Below are 18995 nucleotides of genomic sequence, written 5' to 3'. Positions count from 1 at the left end.
TTATATAAACGTTTTCTTTTTCATTTTTTAATAAACAAATCCATCTAATTCAGTTTTTCACAATACCAATCTTGGTTTTGCGGAAAAGCAAAACACTTTTCTCTCTATATCTGCTTTCTATTCATATTTTCTCTCTCTCACTTCACTCTTCTCTTCCCTGATTCATCTTCAAGCTTCAGCCATGGCGTCTGGATCATCCGGTCGCAGTAACTCCGGCTCCAAGGGCTTCGATTTCGCTTCCGATAACATCCTCTGTTCCTACGAAGACTACGGCAACAATAGGGATTCCAATTCCAATGGCAATCTCACCGATCCATCTAAGGTTTTATTACCCATCTCCTCTCTGCGTCGATTCGCTTGTAGATTCATATTTTTTATCATCTAATGACAGTTTCCGTATATGGGTCGTAGACTCTGGAAGGATAAGTGATTAGGGTTTAGAAAGTTATCATTTTTAGCTAAAATAAAAATTAATATTGATTGATGATGGAGGAAATATTAATTATCGGTTTTGTTGCAATTCTCATCATCCTCCATCGTCGTTTTGGTTTCAATTTGTCACCACTATATCTGGCTAGGTATAACTCGTCAATGTTTTGGTAGATAACACTGTATAAAATTTGTTTGATGAATTTATTGAATGTTGTCACTAAGGAATGAGAATTTTGCATTAGCTTATGAGTCAATATCATAAAATCTATCCTCTATGGCATCATTATATGGTATGCGGTACCGGTTGTGTTTCATCACTTTTACGTTATTATTACAATTAAAAGACTTCGTTAATGATGAACCCAGTGTGTACGCTGAATTCAGTACATGGTACATTGGTTAAATGAGTGAGTCATGTAACTATGTTCCATGGAGTTTTTACTTTTTAGAATCGATGACCTTTTGTGGTTGCCGAAGTTATTTGGGCTTATAGGTTCAGCAGACATATGATTTACATGTTCTTTGCAGTATATGATTGTCTTCACGGTCTTATTATTGGAGTAGCTCTTAGAAAGTCAACTTGGAGAAGCGTAGAGCTTGCATTTGATGTAGACTGTGTTGTCGTATGCCTGAATGCATGAGCTGATTTTAACCTATGAAACTCAGACGTGTATATCAGAAACTCATGTATATAAAATTAAATACTTAAGCAAACAGATTCATAAATTATAATACCAGAGCCGAAAAAGTAATTTTTAAATTGGATGTGTATAATTGTGTATTACAAGCGATGGTTTCTGACACATGTTTGACACACAACATGGCACCAAAATAATGTTTCCGTTATAAATTTTAACAATAGAATAAAGAAAAATATCAATTGGCTAAGAAGAAAATAAAGAATGTGCTTTCATTTCATACTATGCATTTTGGTAGTCAGGCTTATTGATAGTCGGTTTACCTCATTGATTTTTGTTGAGTAAAGTAATAAGATGATATTGATTCATTGTGTTAAGTTCTTATTGTCGATGATTTGGTTTTTTCATTTACTTAGAAATTATGCTTGCTTAATTTTATTTTTTCTTGACCATTCTCAAGCTCATTGTTTCTCATGTGCATGTATGTGCTTGTAATAATTATTAATCATGTGTACCCTTTATGTCTATTTAGTAATCTTGGATCTCAAATCCACAAACCTTTCGCAGGACTTTCAGAAATCAAGGATGGCAAGGACATCAATGTTTCCTGCCCCTGCTTTTAATCCGCCTGAAGATTCTTTAAATCAAGATGTGATTGCAACTGTAGATAAGAGTATGAAAAAATACACTGATAACCTCATGCGGTTTCTTGAGGGAATAAGTTCAAGGTTATCCCAGTTGGAATTGTATTGTTACAATCTTGACAAATCGATTGGAGAAATGAGATCTGATTTAAATCGTGACCATGGGGAGCAAGATTCAAAGCTCAAATCTCTTGAGAAGCACATTCAGGAAGTAAGTTACAATTTTAATTAATAATCTATGCAATACGATATTGCCATTAAGTTGTCCTCCATGTTTTAACTTGTTTTGATGTGCTTGATAAATTGCATTACATCTAGGTTACACACACACAGGTATCCTCTACCCATACTGACAATGTTCTGGATAGTAATAAGTAAATTTTCAAAAACTAGGGTATGTGAGTATTTTTAGAAATCATTATTACAAGGACCATTTCCATTTTGCTACTGTTGGAGTCCATAATGTGAGGCCATAAACTCTAAACAAGTTCACCCAACTTCGATCATTGTCATTATGATGGCTGTCTACTCCCACTGAGGGGCAGAGTTCTCGGCAAGTTTCCATGAACCTCACCTTCATTATCATCCTTCTCTTATCCTTGCGGAGAAGCACTGATGTAGAATCGATGTGCTAAAAGCTCAATCGATTCAATAAAAATTTTCATGACAATATTCATTGATAATTTGTAGAAGAGAGATACCGACATCAAAAGACACAGAAGGTATTTATGAGTCTTAGTTGGCCTGTAGTCAAATAATCAAATGCAAAACTAAAGTAATAAGATGGTCTATAGATTAGGCAAATCTTGTCATAATTGAATAACAAATTGTCTAAGTAACATACTTATCCATTGTATCACACACTTACAACTAAGCACACACATCACATGGTATCAATGATGCAGGAAATGTTTACTCTCCTGATTTCTCTATTCTTCATCTTCCCTTCACCCATCCTATCAACCTAGTCTTCCTGATGGAAGTGCTTATTAAACAGACCCTCATAATTTTGCCCTCAACAAACATCAAAGATGAACCACCAGTTCGTGAACTAGCAAACAACATCAACCATGCAGATAGGGTCATGATTGGTGATGCTGAAAAGCTCAAAGCTAAACATGGCCAAGGCTTCTCTACCCTTTTTGGGTCTGGTAGGTAGCTGTAGTGTGTTGCCAGAAGGAAAGTAAAACAGCTGAGCTGTGTCAGTTTGCACCTGTGTTTGTCGGCTTAGATCAGTGCATAGCCATGTCATCACAGTGTGTACCCAAACTAAACAAGTCTTAAAAATAAAAATATTTATCAGGTTATGTACTGCAACATGCCTGTATTTAGTATCTACCTGGTATCCTGTACGCATACTACAACACCAGAGCGGTACTTGTGCATAAAAGCTTGATAGTAATGAAAGCTTTTTTTCTATCAATCGAAGAACATGCTTTCTGAATCTGCAAACCCTCCTTAGTCTTATCTTGATTTTCAAATCCTCAATATACTTTGTACACCAAGGTTGTGAATTGCCAACTTGATTCTTATGCAATGTTTCTAAGTTAAGAATCCTTTATTTGCTAGACAAATATATTCTTCCCATGATACTGTTCTAACCTACGCGAATGATTTCGGGTAGGGAGTAGTCTGCTAAGTTATAAGCATTGAGTTCACATTGCCCTTATTTTTTTAATTGTTTTATTAAAATCACTGTCCTTTATTAACATGCTTGTATGTGTCTATTCACTTTTGGTTAACCTTTTTGTTCAGTAGACATTGGGGTTCCATGTATTCATTTTTCTTATGTTGCTTATGTAGGTCCACAGGTCTGTACAAATTTTAAGAGATAAGCAAGAGCTAGCTGAGACTGAGAAAGAATTGGCTAAGCTTCAACTTGCTCAGAAAGACTCATCTTCCTCAAGCCATTCACAGTCCAATGAGGAGAGATCTTTGTCTTCTACCACTGATCCCAAAAAAACTGATAATGCATCTGATGCAAACAACCAGCAGTTAGCTCTTGCTCTGCCTCATCAAATTACTCCCCAGCAACAACCAGCGGCACCACCTCCTCAAGCTCCAGCACCAAATATGACCCAAGCCACTCAACAACCTTCTTATTACATGCCGCCAACACATTTGCCCAATCCACAAGCTATGTCTCAGCTCCCCCAGAATCAGTATTTACCTTCTGATCAACAATACCGGGTGGCTCCACAACCAACACCGCCATCTCAAGTAACCCCATCTCCACCCGCGCAACAATTTTCTCAGTATCAGCAGCCACAACAGCAGCAGCAGCAGCAGCAACAATGGCCTCAACAGGTACCTCAACAGGTACAACCTCCACAACCACCTTCTATGCAACAACCTCAAATAAGACCCCCCTCATCAGCTGTCTATCCTTCATACCAACCAAATCAAGCAACAAACCAATCTCCCACAGAAACACTGTCACACAGCATGCCCATGCAAATGCCATATTCCGGGGTTCCTCAGGGAACTAACCGTGCTGATGCCATGCAATATGGATATGGAGGAGGAAGTGGTGGTAGAACAATTTCGCCGCAGCAACCTCAACCCCATCAGATAAAGGGCTCTTTCCCTTCACAACAAGGCGACGGATATGGACCTCCCTCCAGTGCATACATGATGTATGACGGCGAAGGAGGAAGATCACATCATGCACCCCAACAACAACCTCCTCATTATGCTCAAGCTGGATATCCTCCAACTAGTGCTTCCCTTCAGAACCCAAATCATATGGTCAGAAATCCTAACCAGTCACAACATGTACGCAACCATCCCTACAACGAGTTGATTGAGAAATTGGTAAGCATGGGATTCAGGGGTGATCATGTAGCAAGTGTGATACAGAGGATGGAGGAGAGTGGACAACCTATAGATTTCAACTCTGTGCTTGACAGATTGAATGTTCATGGCTCTGTGGGTCCCCAGAGAGGAGGATGGTCTGGTTAAACTACTAAACTACTTGTCCAGAATGCACTGTTTGGACGTTACAAAATGCTTAAATCATTTAGTGTTTTGTTATGCATGGAATAAAAGTTTTATGTAATGTGTTATGAAGTTAAATATCTAAGCAATATCTTATAAGTTTTTTTTAGTGCATGACTATATCATCTACAATTCATTTGTTTCATTAGAGTGAATGGCGATTAATACATGAATGATGAATAATATGTTGACAGTAATTAAAACTCCCAATAAGTTTGGGGTTATCGTTTTGATAGTAGGAATCATTCCAGACAAGTTTGACACAATAGTTAAAGGTAGTGTAAATAGTCCGAAAATAAAGATTCCCCCACTTTATGTGATTGTGGTTTTATTTTGCGAACATGAAATAAAACCAGATGGCTATCCAAACATTGGCCAAATTGGATTAATGATGTTACTTCGTGTAACTTCAAATAAGCCCTTTCTAAAGATTTAATATGTATACAGTAACAGTGTGTAAGTGTTTTTTACACTATCAATAAATCTTTACCATTCATATGTTAGCTATCGTTGACTTTCAAACAAAAGTATTACAAATCAATGGTAGATGATGTGCTGACAGTGTAAAAACTTTATACTATCGGTGCACAAATTTTATACTCTTCTGAATCTCTATCTATGCTACAACACTATATACCTCGCTAACCACTTAGCTGTAGCATTGGTCATGAGAATATCAAAGTAGGAATATATTGCACATAAGCAGTCATGCACCTGTTAGTAGTCTTGAACAAATCAAAACTCATGTTTTGACCCCATTTTGTGATCTTTGATTTGTATAGATTTTGCTAACAATATTCTTTGAACCTTATGTTCTGTTCAGACAAACCATTGAATTTGGCTAATCTGCATGATTGTTCAATGAATAGAGAAAAGGTTGATGGCCTTTCCCATGGAACAATCCCAAAATCATCGATGAATTCGTTCATTCCCCCAACTAAGAATTGCCAAACTAAAGTGCCTGCTCCAGACTTGTTCTTCTTAGCAGATTTGTAGGTTATGTCTAAAATTGTTTTATACATCTTTTCTCGGTCGGACAAAGAAAAGTTCTTGATAGTGTCTGATAATCCAAATTCAGAGAACAAGACAGGCTTGTTCAATACCTTGTCACCATCTTCAATGTGAGAAAGCATCCACTTGGACACAAATTTAATATAATCTTCGACCCCTTGCTCATGAAACCTAACACGGGTTATTTTGACAAAAAAATAAGAAAAAGGGCAAAGTACTAAAGTAGCTATCAAAATTATCAGAAGATGTATCTTGAAGGGCATAGGTACAAGTTCATAAAAAGAATTATTGTTCTGATATAGCAGTCATGCAGTGCTTACCAATGGTCAGGGTATATATGAACAGAGGTGAAATCAATATTTGAGACTTGAGAGTTCCTAATAAAATCAGATCCAAGTCTGGATGCCCATGCCTCAGGGTTGACTGTTAATCTTTTCGGGTCATTAGGACCATAAAATCCTTCAAGTCCAACAGTCACCAAATGGTTTTTGTCAATCAATTTTACAAAAGCTGACATTTCTTCTATCCAATCCTGCAATTCTATGCCAATTAAGTAAACTGCATATTGGGATATCCACATAAGTAGTAACATCACTATGCGCAGAAAATGAGTATTGGTCATTGTATTTTCCCCTTTCACTTTTCAATGAATACAGATGGAGCAGTAAAATTAAACAGTCACTTACATTACATTACTCAAGTAGCAAGGTTTCAAGAGTTTTCTATTTTTTTGGCATATATTTCACAACAAGGATTATAAAAAAATAAACAGTATCAGAATGAACAACATAAAAACGGCTAAAAATTGGAGTCTCCCATTACACGGAAACAGAGGAGAGACAAAAGCAATTTGAATTAGTCATTCATATTGCAGCATACTTCATCTATGAATACTTGAAGGGGGTTACAGGACTTACTTGGAGTGTGTCGCCTGAAGGATCGGTTATGCATCGAGGCTCATTAATTAATTCCCAACCAAAAATGACAGGGTCATTTCTATATTCAATTCCAGTAATAGTATTCTTCCTTGTTAGAATAGTCTGTGGACAATTTGAGAGGAAACAAATTATGTAATAGTCTCAAAAGCTACAAAGATGCAGCTAAAATTGAAATCCCAAGCATAACAATTAGCCATGCAGAGGAATAAGACAATGGATAATCATCGTTTTTACTCCGGCGAAGGGGGAGGGAATAAAAGTTTCAAGTATTAAAACAACAAACATGACAAAATAGCAATCATGTGTGGTGGAGTGGGGAAAATAAAATCATTCAATACAGGAATTACACAATTATATCATTAATTCTGCAGTCTTTAAATTTTGATCCTGGCCACTGAAAAATATCTTACTCTAAATGGATTTATTGAAACTTTGGTTTTTGATAGAGCCCAACGGTGTTGTTTGTGTCATGGGCCATGTCCTAGAGAAGTGTAAATCATTCTATATGTTTTGAACCTAGTATACAAAATGAAACAGAAAATACTCAATGAAGCTTCAGAGTTAAGGTTTTCTTTAATAAAATAAAAAGAAGCTTTTGTATTGAGCTATCCAATTCTTTGCTTCTAAACAAGGATGTGCTGATAAAATGATGATTCAGCCTTTATTGAAATTGGAAGATATTTCTTTATCAGTATGCAATCTCCAGGTTCAGTTTTAAATGCATGCAGATAAGGTTTAATTTTGAGGATGTGAAAAGTTCAGCCGGAATGCCAAACAGGTCTAACTAGCAAAAACATTTTTTCACCTACTTGTTAGCTTCTATGCGTTCTTCAAACACAAATCATCAGAAGTTCGGGCTACTAAGTTTAAACATCATAGGAGAAATGATGGTGGTACAATGGCATTATTATTACTAATGTTGTGTCTCTTCAGGCAGGGAGGGGGAGAAAAAAAGAGTAAAAAGATAGACATGTCATACCTTGACGTAATTCTTGAAATAACTTCGGATTGATGGATCAAAGAAGAAAGAATCATTAGAAGCGCTTAACCCTACACCTTCTTGCCATGCCCATTTGACATACTGAGTCTTCCCACCATAAGCTTGCAAGTTATTTACTAAGCTAAGAAGAAGCCTAATTCCATGTTGCCTTGCTTCTGATATAACATAGTCCAAGGCCTGTAACCCAACAAATTAGCATGGTTTTCATTCGTCATATGATAGCTATACAAGAAACAGCTTATACCGCATGGACCAAAAGGATTAGCAGTAATTCAACAAAAACATTTTGCATTCCTATTAGGCATGCGGGAAGAACATATACATCAAGAGAAAAATCCCCAAGTCCAAACACGTTAAACTTCTAAAGGACTACATTTAAAAGCAGGATAAGTCTGTCTAAAGTGAGAATGTCTCTAAACTGCATAACAATGTATCAAATATCAAATTTTAGTAGCTCAAGATCACAACGCACTACACTGAATTGATGGTGGATACACACTTTTTTGCTCACTTTAGAGACAAACTCACTTCAAAAGAGTTTCTTCCTAAACATGTATTGAAATTTTAGTAGCTTAGATCACAATGCACTAGATTAAATCAAGGGTGGATACACACTTTCTTGCGCACTTTAGAGACAAACTCTGTTAGGTTATGGGAAATAATCTAACCAAGATGGGAAAGAATAGAGAAAGATAGGAGAAAAACAATCCTCAAATTTATTGAAAGAATTCTGGAATCAAGAAGGAAACCTTCTTACAATGGTGAACCCTTAATCCTTATTCAATTTTCTAAAGCTTAACCCCTAACCTCATGAGAAACCTCTTATTTAAACTATTCTAATCCTAATAACTAATTAGACTAGCCCCAAACAGACCCAAGACTAAAACTATCAATTAGGACTAAGCCTAATATCCCCAGACCCAAGGGCAGGCCCCATAGCCTGTGCAGTTCTTGTTCTCTTCCTCCTCGAATAGACCTTCCAAGCAGGTCTATTTTGGTCCCTCCTGTGTAGTATTCAATGTATGTGTCTGGGGGGTGTTGTAATTTCCTATCATAGTAGAAGATGAACCCATCGGAACACTGGCCACAATTCCGCCCTTGTTCTGACTGCGTGGGGGGAACGAAACTCTCTGATATAGCGGTTGTCCTTGAGCAAAGTGGATCTCTTCTTCCACATCACGCGCAATCTCCATGGCATGCAACACTTCAGTTGGCCGGAAAGAATGTACTCGGCAACGAATCTCTGGTTTTAGGCCTCCCAAGAAATAACCCAACAACTGTTCTTCAGAGGGATCTGTGAGTTGGACCACCAGGATTTCGAATTCCTGTAGGTAATCATCAATAGTTCCTTCATGTTTTAGAGTTTTTAATCGCTCAAAAATGTTGCCCTTCCTATCTTCCCCAAAACGTTGAAGCAAGAGAGGAATTAAAGAATCCCAAGAAAGTGATGGATTGCGCCTTCTAATGAAACGATACCAGTGTACTGCTTCCCCTTCCATGCTAATGAAAGCCAATCGAATCTGTTCTTCCTTCTTCACCTCATGCACTTCGAAGAATTTTTCAGCCCTAGCTATCCAAGATAATGGATCTTCCCCATCAAACACCGGTAATTCAACTTTCTTGGTCCAGAAACCCGGCTCAAGAGTCACTTCAGTTTCATTTTGGCTGTCCGAGTTGCTATCAGAATGATCTCTTTGCAGCCGCTCCAACTGCTGCATCATATGGGTCATGAGTGATTCCACCCTGTGGATGCTTTCTTTGAGGTCAGCTATGTCCTCTCCGTGTGTCGTTAAGGTGTGTTCCAAGGAATTGATGTGAGACTCCATATGTAGCAGTCACGTGAAGCACCGAAGAAGAAAGAATTTTTACAGCAAGTGCGAAGGATACGCAGAAGCTGTTTTGGAAGAGATGGCAGGTTGGACCAATTGTTAGGTTATGGGAAATAACCTAACCAAGATGAGAAAGAATAGAGAAAGATAGGAGAAAAACAATCCTCAAATTTATTGAAAGAATTCTCAAAATCAAGAAAGAAACCTTCTTACAAGGGTGAACCCTTAATCCTTATTCAATTTTCTAAAGCTTAACCCCTAACCTCACGAGAAACCTCTTATTTAAACTATTCTAATCCTAATAACTAATTAGACCGGCCCCAAACAGACCCAGGACTAAAACTATCAATTAGGACTAAGCCCAATATCCCCAGACCCAAGGGCATGCCCCATAGCCTGTGCTGCTTCCTCCTGTGCAGTTCTTGTTCTCTTCCTCTTCGAATAGACCTTCAAAGCAGGTCTATTTTGGTCCCTAACAAACTCACTTTTGAGGATCATTTTCCTAAGAAACATGTGTATTGGAACTTTTTAAACGTAAGCGCACATAAACTTTCCAAATTTAACATGTCTATCATGAGCTGATTTCATCCAGAACCACAAGCACTGCTTTTGGGACAATTTTATATGTGATAGATTGATTATGTATGGAGTAAGGGGAAGAGAAATAACAAGTCCGGCTACATTCATGTTGAATCATGGACATGTTGTAGATACATGCAAATGACTGAAATTAACAACAGAAAGATGATCTTCAACTTGGTTCTGCTAAGATTCTGATCATACAGAAAGAGGCAGCTTCTCACTTTTGTTTGTATCCAAACAATACGATATTATACTATCACTTTCCAAGAACAATGGAAAATATGGCCACAGTATTCAACTAAGTGATAACAATTAACAATCAATCATGACATTACTCATGCCATATAAAAGTTCTTTCCGTAAATTTTACAGTTCGGCCCCTGCCCTGCCCCTAATGAATTTAAGCAATTATATTTACAAGGTGTGAAAGCTCATAAATTCGTAATACATACAAACCCAGATTTGGAAACCTCTAGCCATAAAATCTCAATTTCAGGGAATAGAAAACCAAAATAGCAAATATACCACTATTAGACACTCATCAAAAAATAATAATGTTATCAGGAATCAAACATAAAAAAAACAAAAAAAGACATCAAAAAACAAAAGATCGTATTCCAAGAGCCACAACATGAGACAAAACCATTAAAATCACATGCTATAATACCTTGAAAGCTTGTTCATTGTATACACCAGGTGAAACCTGAAGGGCATTATAGTCAGCATCATTGAATGCCCAAGTTCTACAAACAGTGAGGCCCATCTTGGCCCCGCCTTTCAACATTTCATGAACCCTAGGCCTGGAATAATCATCCACAGATTGAACCATTAACCAATAAGAGTTCCACCCATTAATGTAGAAAGTTTTCCCATCCGACACAAACTGAGTCCCATTTCTCTCCACAAAACTCAACTCAGGTTCTTCCTCAAAACCAAACCTTATGTCTCCAAAAGACATGTAAGTGAAAAATATAAGCGATGCAAAACCGAAAGTGGGATAAAACAAACCATTTCCAGCCACCATGCTTCTACTGTACAAGATTTTCAGCATAAAAACCAGAGAAATTTTTCAGCTTGATTGGATCCTCGGATACCCTTTTGGCTATATATTCGAAGTGTCAATAAGTTAGTGGCACCTGATGAAGATTTCTGAGACCTCACATTCAGTCACAATGTAAATGTTAATGTTTCCGACACCCCAAGTAATTAGAATGCTTAGATCTCTTATGAATTGATTTGTAAGGTGTTAACTTTAAGAAGCTCAATGCATAAAGAATGAAACTTTATTTATAAGAGGAGATGGGTATTCCATGAAATAGTGAATGCTGCTAATGGTTGCACCCCATAGAAGAAGGAAGTAAAGGACCAAAAATGAAAGAGCCTCACATGCAAGAATAAAATATATAAGAGAGGTGATTAGGGTTGATTGAGAGAAAAAAGTGAAGATGATTGAGAGAGTGTGGTGAAATGTAGGTATCAGAATATGGGATTGTTTGGAAATAGATCTGAGAAGTGTTGTGGACATTTCTTCAGTTCTAATATTTTAAGTAAGTTCTCTTTAAATTTCAATAGTTGTGGGCCAAGTTTATGTATATTAATGTGCCTTTTACCCATGTTCAGCAAATTAAAATGAATAAATTAAATAGAAAGTCATCAGCATATCACTAATTTTTTCGTAGGTTTTCACTATTGTCTGGATTCTGATTCTGTATTACAAGTCATACTTAAGCTGTTTTTTTTTTGTTGGTAAATTGTGTTATGTTGTTTAGTATTTGCATATTCAGAGTTCAGACCAAGATTTAAACCAAAATAAGGAACTGTTGGCATATTCCACATGGAAGCCACTTGAAAAGGAACTCATGAGGAAAGAAAGGGTTCCGACACACTCAACCAATGAGGGACAACGTCTATCCCTCAAATTATGTCATTGTATATATGATAAGTATATGATTGGTTAAAAAAATATTTTCAAGTTAAAAAAATTAATAATTAATTTTTTTTTGATCAGTTACAACTAATAATATATTCTGATCAAGCTTTAGACAATTTTGATTGGAAATTGTTCATATTCTTGTACCAATTTCTTTGTTAACTTCATTTACTCTATTCTTATACCAAAGTAAAACAAGTCTAAATCACGGTTAATTCAACACGTATAATTTATATCTTTCAAATTTGATTATATATTACTATAGAATAATGTATTTAGATAACTTATCTCCTATAACCAGTAAAAATGTGACATGTGTGCTATTTTGTTTATTTTAAAAAAATATTTTTATAGAAAATGATGAAACATGACACATGTCATAATTTCACTGACAGGAGGAGATAACTTATCTCCTTGTACTAAGAGATACTTCATTCCTATTACTATATTAAAGTAAAACATATCTAAAATGAACTTAAATAATTGAACATGTATAATTTTTATATTTCTAATTTGATCCTTACAGTTTATGCATATTAACGTAGGCATTAAGTTATATTCATATGGAATTTGTAAGTAAAGTTACATGTTTTCCATCTTAAGATGGACTAAGAATAAGAATATAGGTTAAAAGATAAAGGACCATCTATCAACATGTTAGTACTAACTAAAAAAGATACTACATTGTTAAAAGGAATTTCATTTCATTAAATAATATATAAAGAAAGAAAAAAACATAAATATTGAAAGAGATTTAACCCTCTTAAATGTTTTCTTATGGGTCAACTTAAATTATCAAAGTTTTATATTCTTGGAAGGATGTCAATTCCTCACCATCAATGATGTTTGATTCTAGAGGGAGGGGGAGAGAGGATAAATTTTAATGGATGAGAGGATGGAGAGAAGGAAAATAGCATACCCACCCTTTATTTGAAAAATGTGTATGTTTAGGAGGTTATAGGTGATGGAATGGAAGAGAAACATAATAATGAAATAAATGGGAACTAAATGGAAGATAAGTCATCTTCCCATTGTTTGGAGAAAAAGAGAATGAAATGGGAACATAGATTATTTGTGTCAAAGTCTATCCTGATTTACTGTCTCGACTAATTAAAAGTTATCACATAAATAAATAAAAATTAAAAACATAAAATTACATTTTTATATTGCTCACTAATTTTTTTTGATTTGGTATAGGTGATCTCTAATAATAAAATGAAACATTGAAAGATTTATGTTGCACTCACTCCATCTCAATTTTGTGTGTATGTGGGATTTAAGGTTTGGGTATGATTCTTTCTATCCCATTCACTTTATTTACTGACAAATAACTTAAATCATCCCTTGCTTCTATTTAATTTCACCACTCGTCCAATCATAACATAAATTATTTCTTTACATACATACTTTAAAGGCAATTTCATTTTAAAGGTTTTAGCATTTTCGTATAACAAAATGCTTTGGACAGTAACCTCTTTCTTATTTTTTTAAAATTTATTTTGCTAGCTTGGTTAATACCATACTCAGTATGCAATCCGATATTAACCACAAAAACATTATTTCCATGAAAATATTTATACAATTCAATAGATTTGACCAAAAGAGAATCATATATCACTTTGCCAGTTTGCCTTGACCAAAAGATTCTTCTATTCCTAAATTATTGTGTGTTGGTTCTATTACTTGCAATTTTCAAACAATCTCATCCATCTACATGCATATTCCCTCTAATTGCCGACACAACATACAGTATTTAAAAAGTAATATTAAAATAATTTGTAAATAATTGTTATATCATAATAATTTTTTTTTTAAAAAAACAACCATGTGGTAACAAAGAACACCATGTATCATGACATTTAAGAACGTTATATTTTTCTATAAGAACTTCAAATAAAAAGTTTAAATGTCAAGACAACTAAAGAATCTTGGCAGTTGAGAACTTAACCCACTAAAGATTTTGAAAATAAAATTTTGGGAGTAATTTGTGGAGGAGAAAAAGATGTATGTGGTTACATCAGCCAATTGATTTATAATTATCATTTACTATTAACCAAAACTAATCCAATAAATAATAAATAATATATTTATTATATATAAATCTTTATCATCTTAATGTATAGATTACATTTGGAATTTAAAAAGTTATTAGAATAAATTTTCTTAGGTATCCTCGTACTAGATACAATCTTGTCTGAGCTAATAATATCTACAGCTATGATGTGGGGCTAACTCTGGAAGCGGGTAGTTTTCTCATCCACAAGATTCAAACTCAATACCTTATTTAAGATAAATCAAACATATATCACTTGAATCAACACTCGATAGTCACTTTTGCTTAGTCTATGAGCAGTCACATTTGACCGAATACAGTGTTGTCTTCGGGGAAATGTCTAAGAAACTTCAAAGAAACTCTTTGTGCTAGAGATACAGATAATGGTTCATGAATTAGAAAAATCACTAAGACCCCAACCAATCAAAAACCAAAACTCAAGCCTTTATTAAATGAAGAAAATTTGATGAATTGTATAGCATTTAGTAGTGCACCTTTCACTTGTCAGGCTTCAACTAGCCTTGTATTTCTAACCCAAACGAAACACATAATTTATTATCAAAGTACCCAGAAAAGAAGATTGCTGAAAGAAAAAGGGAGGGTCGGTGGAACAGTGATCCATGATTAATTATACACGTTTCATTACTATATAGTATGTACTATATGATATGGCAACAGACAACATGCCACTTCCCACTAAACAAGCAAGAAACAATAAACTCTAAAGTTGCTCCAGATCTAAGCGATTAAGAAAAAAATCTAATTACCTGTGCGTTATTTTATAAGCTAAAAAATTTATAAGAAGATCATAAGTTATCTTTCAAAACAACTTCATGGCCCTAAATGCCCCAAAGAGAAATAATTGAGACATAGTTGCATGTTATTTCACATCATCACACTGTACTATATTTTTTCAAGGGGTTAGGCCTTGTTCCACAATGTGCAGTTTTTACTAACTCAGTTTTGCGTATTCTAGGCTCTGATTCATGTACACTTTACAGTCACTCTAATTCTACCAATTCAACAAATATGAGATGGGTTCCAATTTTTAACAAGCATTTACCTACCCCTGATGATATGAACCCTATCAGGAAGAATTTGGAACATGAACTATTCAGATATTAATACTGTCATTGCTACTTGGTGGTGTCAATGGTGAAATCATGCCCTGAGTAGTTCAATGATTAATTTTGCTTTTCTAAGGAACCATCCCTAGTCTTGTCAATATGATTTACTTAATTTGAACCATCTAAGACTGAAAAGTATAAACAGCTTCTTTGAATGGGTATAGTTTACTCTAAAGAGATTCTCAATATAGTTTTAGACTTTAGTCTTCTGTATTAAGATGCCTAATTTGACTTGAATACTCAATATGAAAAATTCCTTATATATATCATTAAGGACTTCTTTTCTTCCTATTTTGGGGCCAAAGTTTGGAATTTGGAAACTTGTGAGGAACAATTTAGTGAATTCACTAAAGTGGCTTAGAAGACATCAAAGAACAACTTCTGAAGCACATATCTATCTATAGAAATGTAATAAGTTAATCTTGAATCAGCAAAATCAGCTTGTAACTCCTACAATTAATGAATTAGCAAAAGCATACACTGATTTACCATGATCAATTAAGCAATTTACCATATATATATCTAAGTAAGTAACATATTCAACTATGTAAGTAAAATCTAACTCCTACCCTATGTCTTAAAAAAAGAAAAGAAATTATGACACTTTACCAAATAACACCTTCCGCAGTGATTTTGCAAACTCCATCTATGAAATCTTTCAAAATCCCCTCAAACCACAGCACCAAATCCAAAATCCACAACCCAATTCACTCAACAACAACACCTTGAGTACTATTCCTTCTGACAAGAGCAAAATACCCCAAAACAGCACAAACAGCAGCCACAACATTCCCTTCCTTCAACAAAATTTTAACCACAATAACAAAAATTTCTTTTGTAATCTTCCTACCCTCTACCACCAAGGTCCTCTTAGGCTTCCCAAAGAAAGCCAACAAGACCACTATAGTGATCCATGTGACAAGAACAGCAGGAATCATCACAACCAAAGCAGCAACCATTGAAAGCAAACCAAATACAGTTCCAAGAAGCCCAGAGGCATATATTGCAAGCCAACCAGAGGCTGATGATGATTGAGCTTGAAAACTATACCAAGAAAGCATGGAATTGAGGAAATTCCATGAAGAAGCCAAAAGGGTGCCATAAACAAGCAAAAAAAGACATGCCCATGTTCTCCTTTTGCTCATGATGTTGAGTAGAAAGATGTAGGAAGTAGGTGGTTCTTCTACTTTTGCCATTGATGGTGATAAGATAACCTCAAAATACAACACCAGTTTGTTCTGAACTTCTTCCTATTTTTATTGTTTTAGGTTCTATGTTCCACATGTTGTCATGGCTCAAACACTTACTATGTTAATGTACAGGTATATTGTAAGATTTATTTAGAGTTGATCACCCACACTATCTTGTAAGGGTATTATAAGATTTAGGGTGTAATATTTATTTATTAATAGTATAAAATTTTATATATAATTAATGTATTATTTATCATTGGTTTGTACTACATGATTCAAAAAGTTAATAATAATTAAATTTGTATACATCTTTTCTGTAAGATTTATTGAGTAATTAGTAAGGATGATATGATAACTCACCTGTTTGTAGCGCGTGCTGCAATCTTCTCACAAGGGTGTAGCCGAGTAAATGGAATGCGTGTGGCACGCGCCTTGTGAAGCAATGGAAAAACCAGTGTCAAAATTGTGAATCTTAAGTATCTTCCATGATTTACATACAAATTATTGAGTAAATTCAGGAGAAATTACTGAGATTATATTTATAAAACTTGTTCAAATCAATCATTATTCATTGAGATGAATTTTACTATGAATACAAAAAATTAAGCCAAATAGATGTATTTGGATTTTCGGTAAATAGTTTAATTTGTCGTCGCTGGAATATTTAAATTTCATACTTATCTTACATATTACCTTTTGTTTTTTGTTTTTTTCTTCTAGACATTACAATCTTATTCAACTAACTTTATTCTTTTTATTTGTCTGCTAGTAATTTTTGTTTTGATATTTTCTCAAATAACATGTCGATTTGGTTTAAGTACATGAACTTGTAATCACTTTATTTTTCATTATTATTATTAAGTTTTCCTTTATTGAAATTTCATTAACAACTTCACTTTTATATCTATTTTTTTCTTTATTTATACATATTGATCATTAGATATTTTAAAACTAAAACTGTACACGACAATAAAAATAATTATTTTCTTGATTTTTTTAAAATATTATCAGATTACAGTCATACTCTCATGTAATATTATTCCAAAATAAATAATCTTATTAAAAATACTAAAAAGTATATATAGTCAGAGATTTTAATATGAATAAATGAGAAACGAATAAATGTTGATATAATGTAAATTATTTTATAAAAAATGAGAATCTTATAAATAATTTTTATATTAATGATGAGAGAGTAAATCAGGAAAAACAGTAAGAAACCTAATTAATGTTTTCTCATATGGAAAACCTATACTATATTAAAATTTTGACTAAAACAATACTAAATGATTTAAAATAATAATTATACACCAAGTCTCATAAGCTTGTTGATTAGATAGGCTCAGATTTGTTATTCTTAAATTTTTCATCAAGATATACCAGATTGATTTTAATAGGCAGAATATTTTATTTTCTAAGACAACAAACAAGAAAGCATTATCTTATCAATGGAGATTGTTTCAGTTGTAAGGATTCACTTCGTACATTACTATGAGATTATGAATTTAGATTTCATTCTTGACTGATGGATTTTTTAGTAAAAAATTAGTTAATATATCTCTATAAAAATGTTTTATAAATTCTGATGAAAAATATATAAAGGTCCCTTAAATTTTGTGTATGTTGTAAGTAATTATTATGACTTATTTTTTCTTCCTCTTACCTTTGAATTTTAAGAGTTGATGAAATTGGTCCTTATCTATATATATTATTAGATTACTAATAGGTGAAATCACTTTCAAAATATAAAATTGATCAATAAGAGGAGATTAGGTAAATTTTAGAGTTAAAAATAGTTAATACATTAATTAATATATATATATATATATATATATATATAATAATGATATAAAAACCGAGGTTAAAACAAAATCCATGAGTTATAATTTAACATTATTTTTATGCAATGATCATTTTCACTAACAACTAAAATTTAAGAATTAATTAAAAAAGTAGTTTATGTTAACTACTTGCAAAAAATATTAAACTTGTTGATGCAATCTATAATGAACAAAAAATAATGAATACACATCGAGTATTATAATATTTACACTTGTCAATATAATATATCATATTTTATTTAACTTAATCACATTTTATTATCTTTTTTATTTAAAAGATCACATTTCTCTTATAAGAATAATTAATGTAAGATAATACATGTTAGAGGTGATTTATGTATGTACAAAAAAAAAGAAATTATTTGTATAATTTCATTAGATATGAGAGAATGTCCATAAAATTCACTCCTGAACATTTACCTATTAGATACTTTTAATATTTTAGATAAGTAAGTGTGAAAATGTGTGTTTTGTATACATTCAGATTTCAAATAATTATTTATAGGAATATATTTTTCTACATTTAAATAATACTTGTAATAGTATTTTTTTATCTTTAGATAGGAAACACATGTTTTTGTTTTAGCAACGCTAGCTATTATATTTCCCAAAAGGACAAATTAGGATTGAAATTTAAAAATATCAGATCCAAAATATAACTCTCTTACTCATGGTATCTCCTCTATTCTAACCTTATTAAAAAATAGTTTAAAATATTCTAAATCATTGATCTATATTACTTTTGTTTGAAATTAGTTAATAGTGGTTAAAAAATCAATG

The 18995-nt window shown here is 33.6% G+C and overlaps 3 protein-coding genes across 3 annotated transcripts; 1 reads left to right on the top strand and 2 right to left on the bottom strand.

Annotated features, from left to right (window-relative positions):
- Window positions 1-4823, top strand: LOC109355178 (trithorax group protein osa-like). The gene is made up of 4 exons (XM_019598168.1): window positions 1-72; window positions 121-322; window positions 1638-1925; window positions 3518-4823. Exons 2-4 carry the CDS (start codon window positions 182-184, stop codon window positions 4673-4675), a joined length of 1587 nt encoding a protein of 528 aa, XP_019453713.1. The 5' UTR covers window positions 1-72; window positions 121-181; the 3' UTR covers window positions 4676-4823.
- On the bottom strand, window positions 5348-11597 carry LOC109353624 (mannan endo-1,4-beta-mannosidase 2-like). The gene is made up of 5 exons (XM_019595956.1): window positions 10739-11597; window positions 7640-7837; window positions 6640-6762; window positions 6043-6254; window positions 5348-5893 (listed from the first exon to the last, which is right to left on the bottom strand). Exons 1-5 carry the CDS (start codon window positions 11120-11122, stop codon window positions 5500-5502), a joined length of 1311 nt encoding a protein of 436 aa, XP_019451501.1. The 5' UTR covers window positions 11123-11597; the 3' UTR covers window positions 5348-5499.
- Window positions 15561-16491, bottom strand: LOC109353549. Its single transcript, XM_019595876.1, has one exon. It carries the CDS (start codon window positions 16375-16377, stop codon window positions 15889-15891), a length of 489 nt encoding a protein of 162 aa, XP_019451421.1. The 5' UTR covers window positions 16378-16491; the 3' UTR covers window positions 15561-15888.

The sequence above is a fragment of the Lupinus angustifolius genome, chromosome LG08 (assembly GCF_001865875.1).
Source record: "Lupinus angustifolius cultivar Tanjil chromosome LG08, LupAngTanjil_v1.0, whole genome shotgun sequence".
In the NCBI taxonomy this organism is placed as follows: domain Eukaryota; kingdom Viridiplantae; phylum Streptophyta; class Magnoliopsida; order Fabales; family Fabaceae; genus Lupinus; species Lupinus angustifolius.
This window is presented reverse-complemented; position numbering and strand designations above follow the sequence as displayed.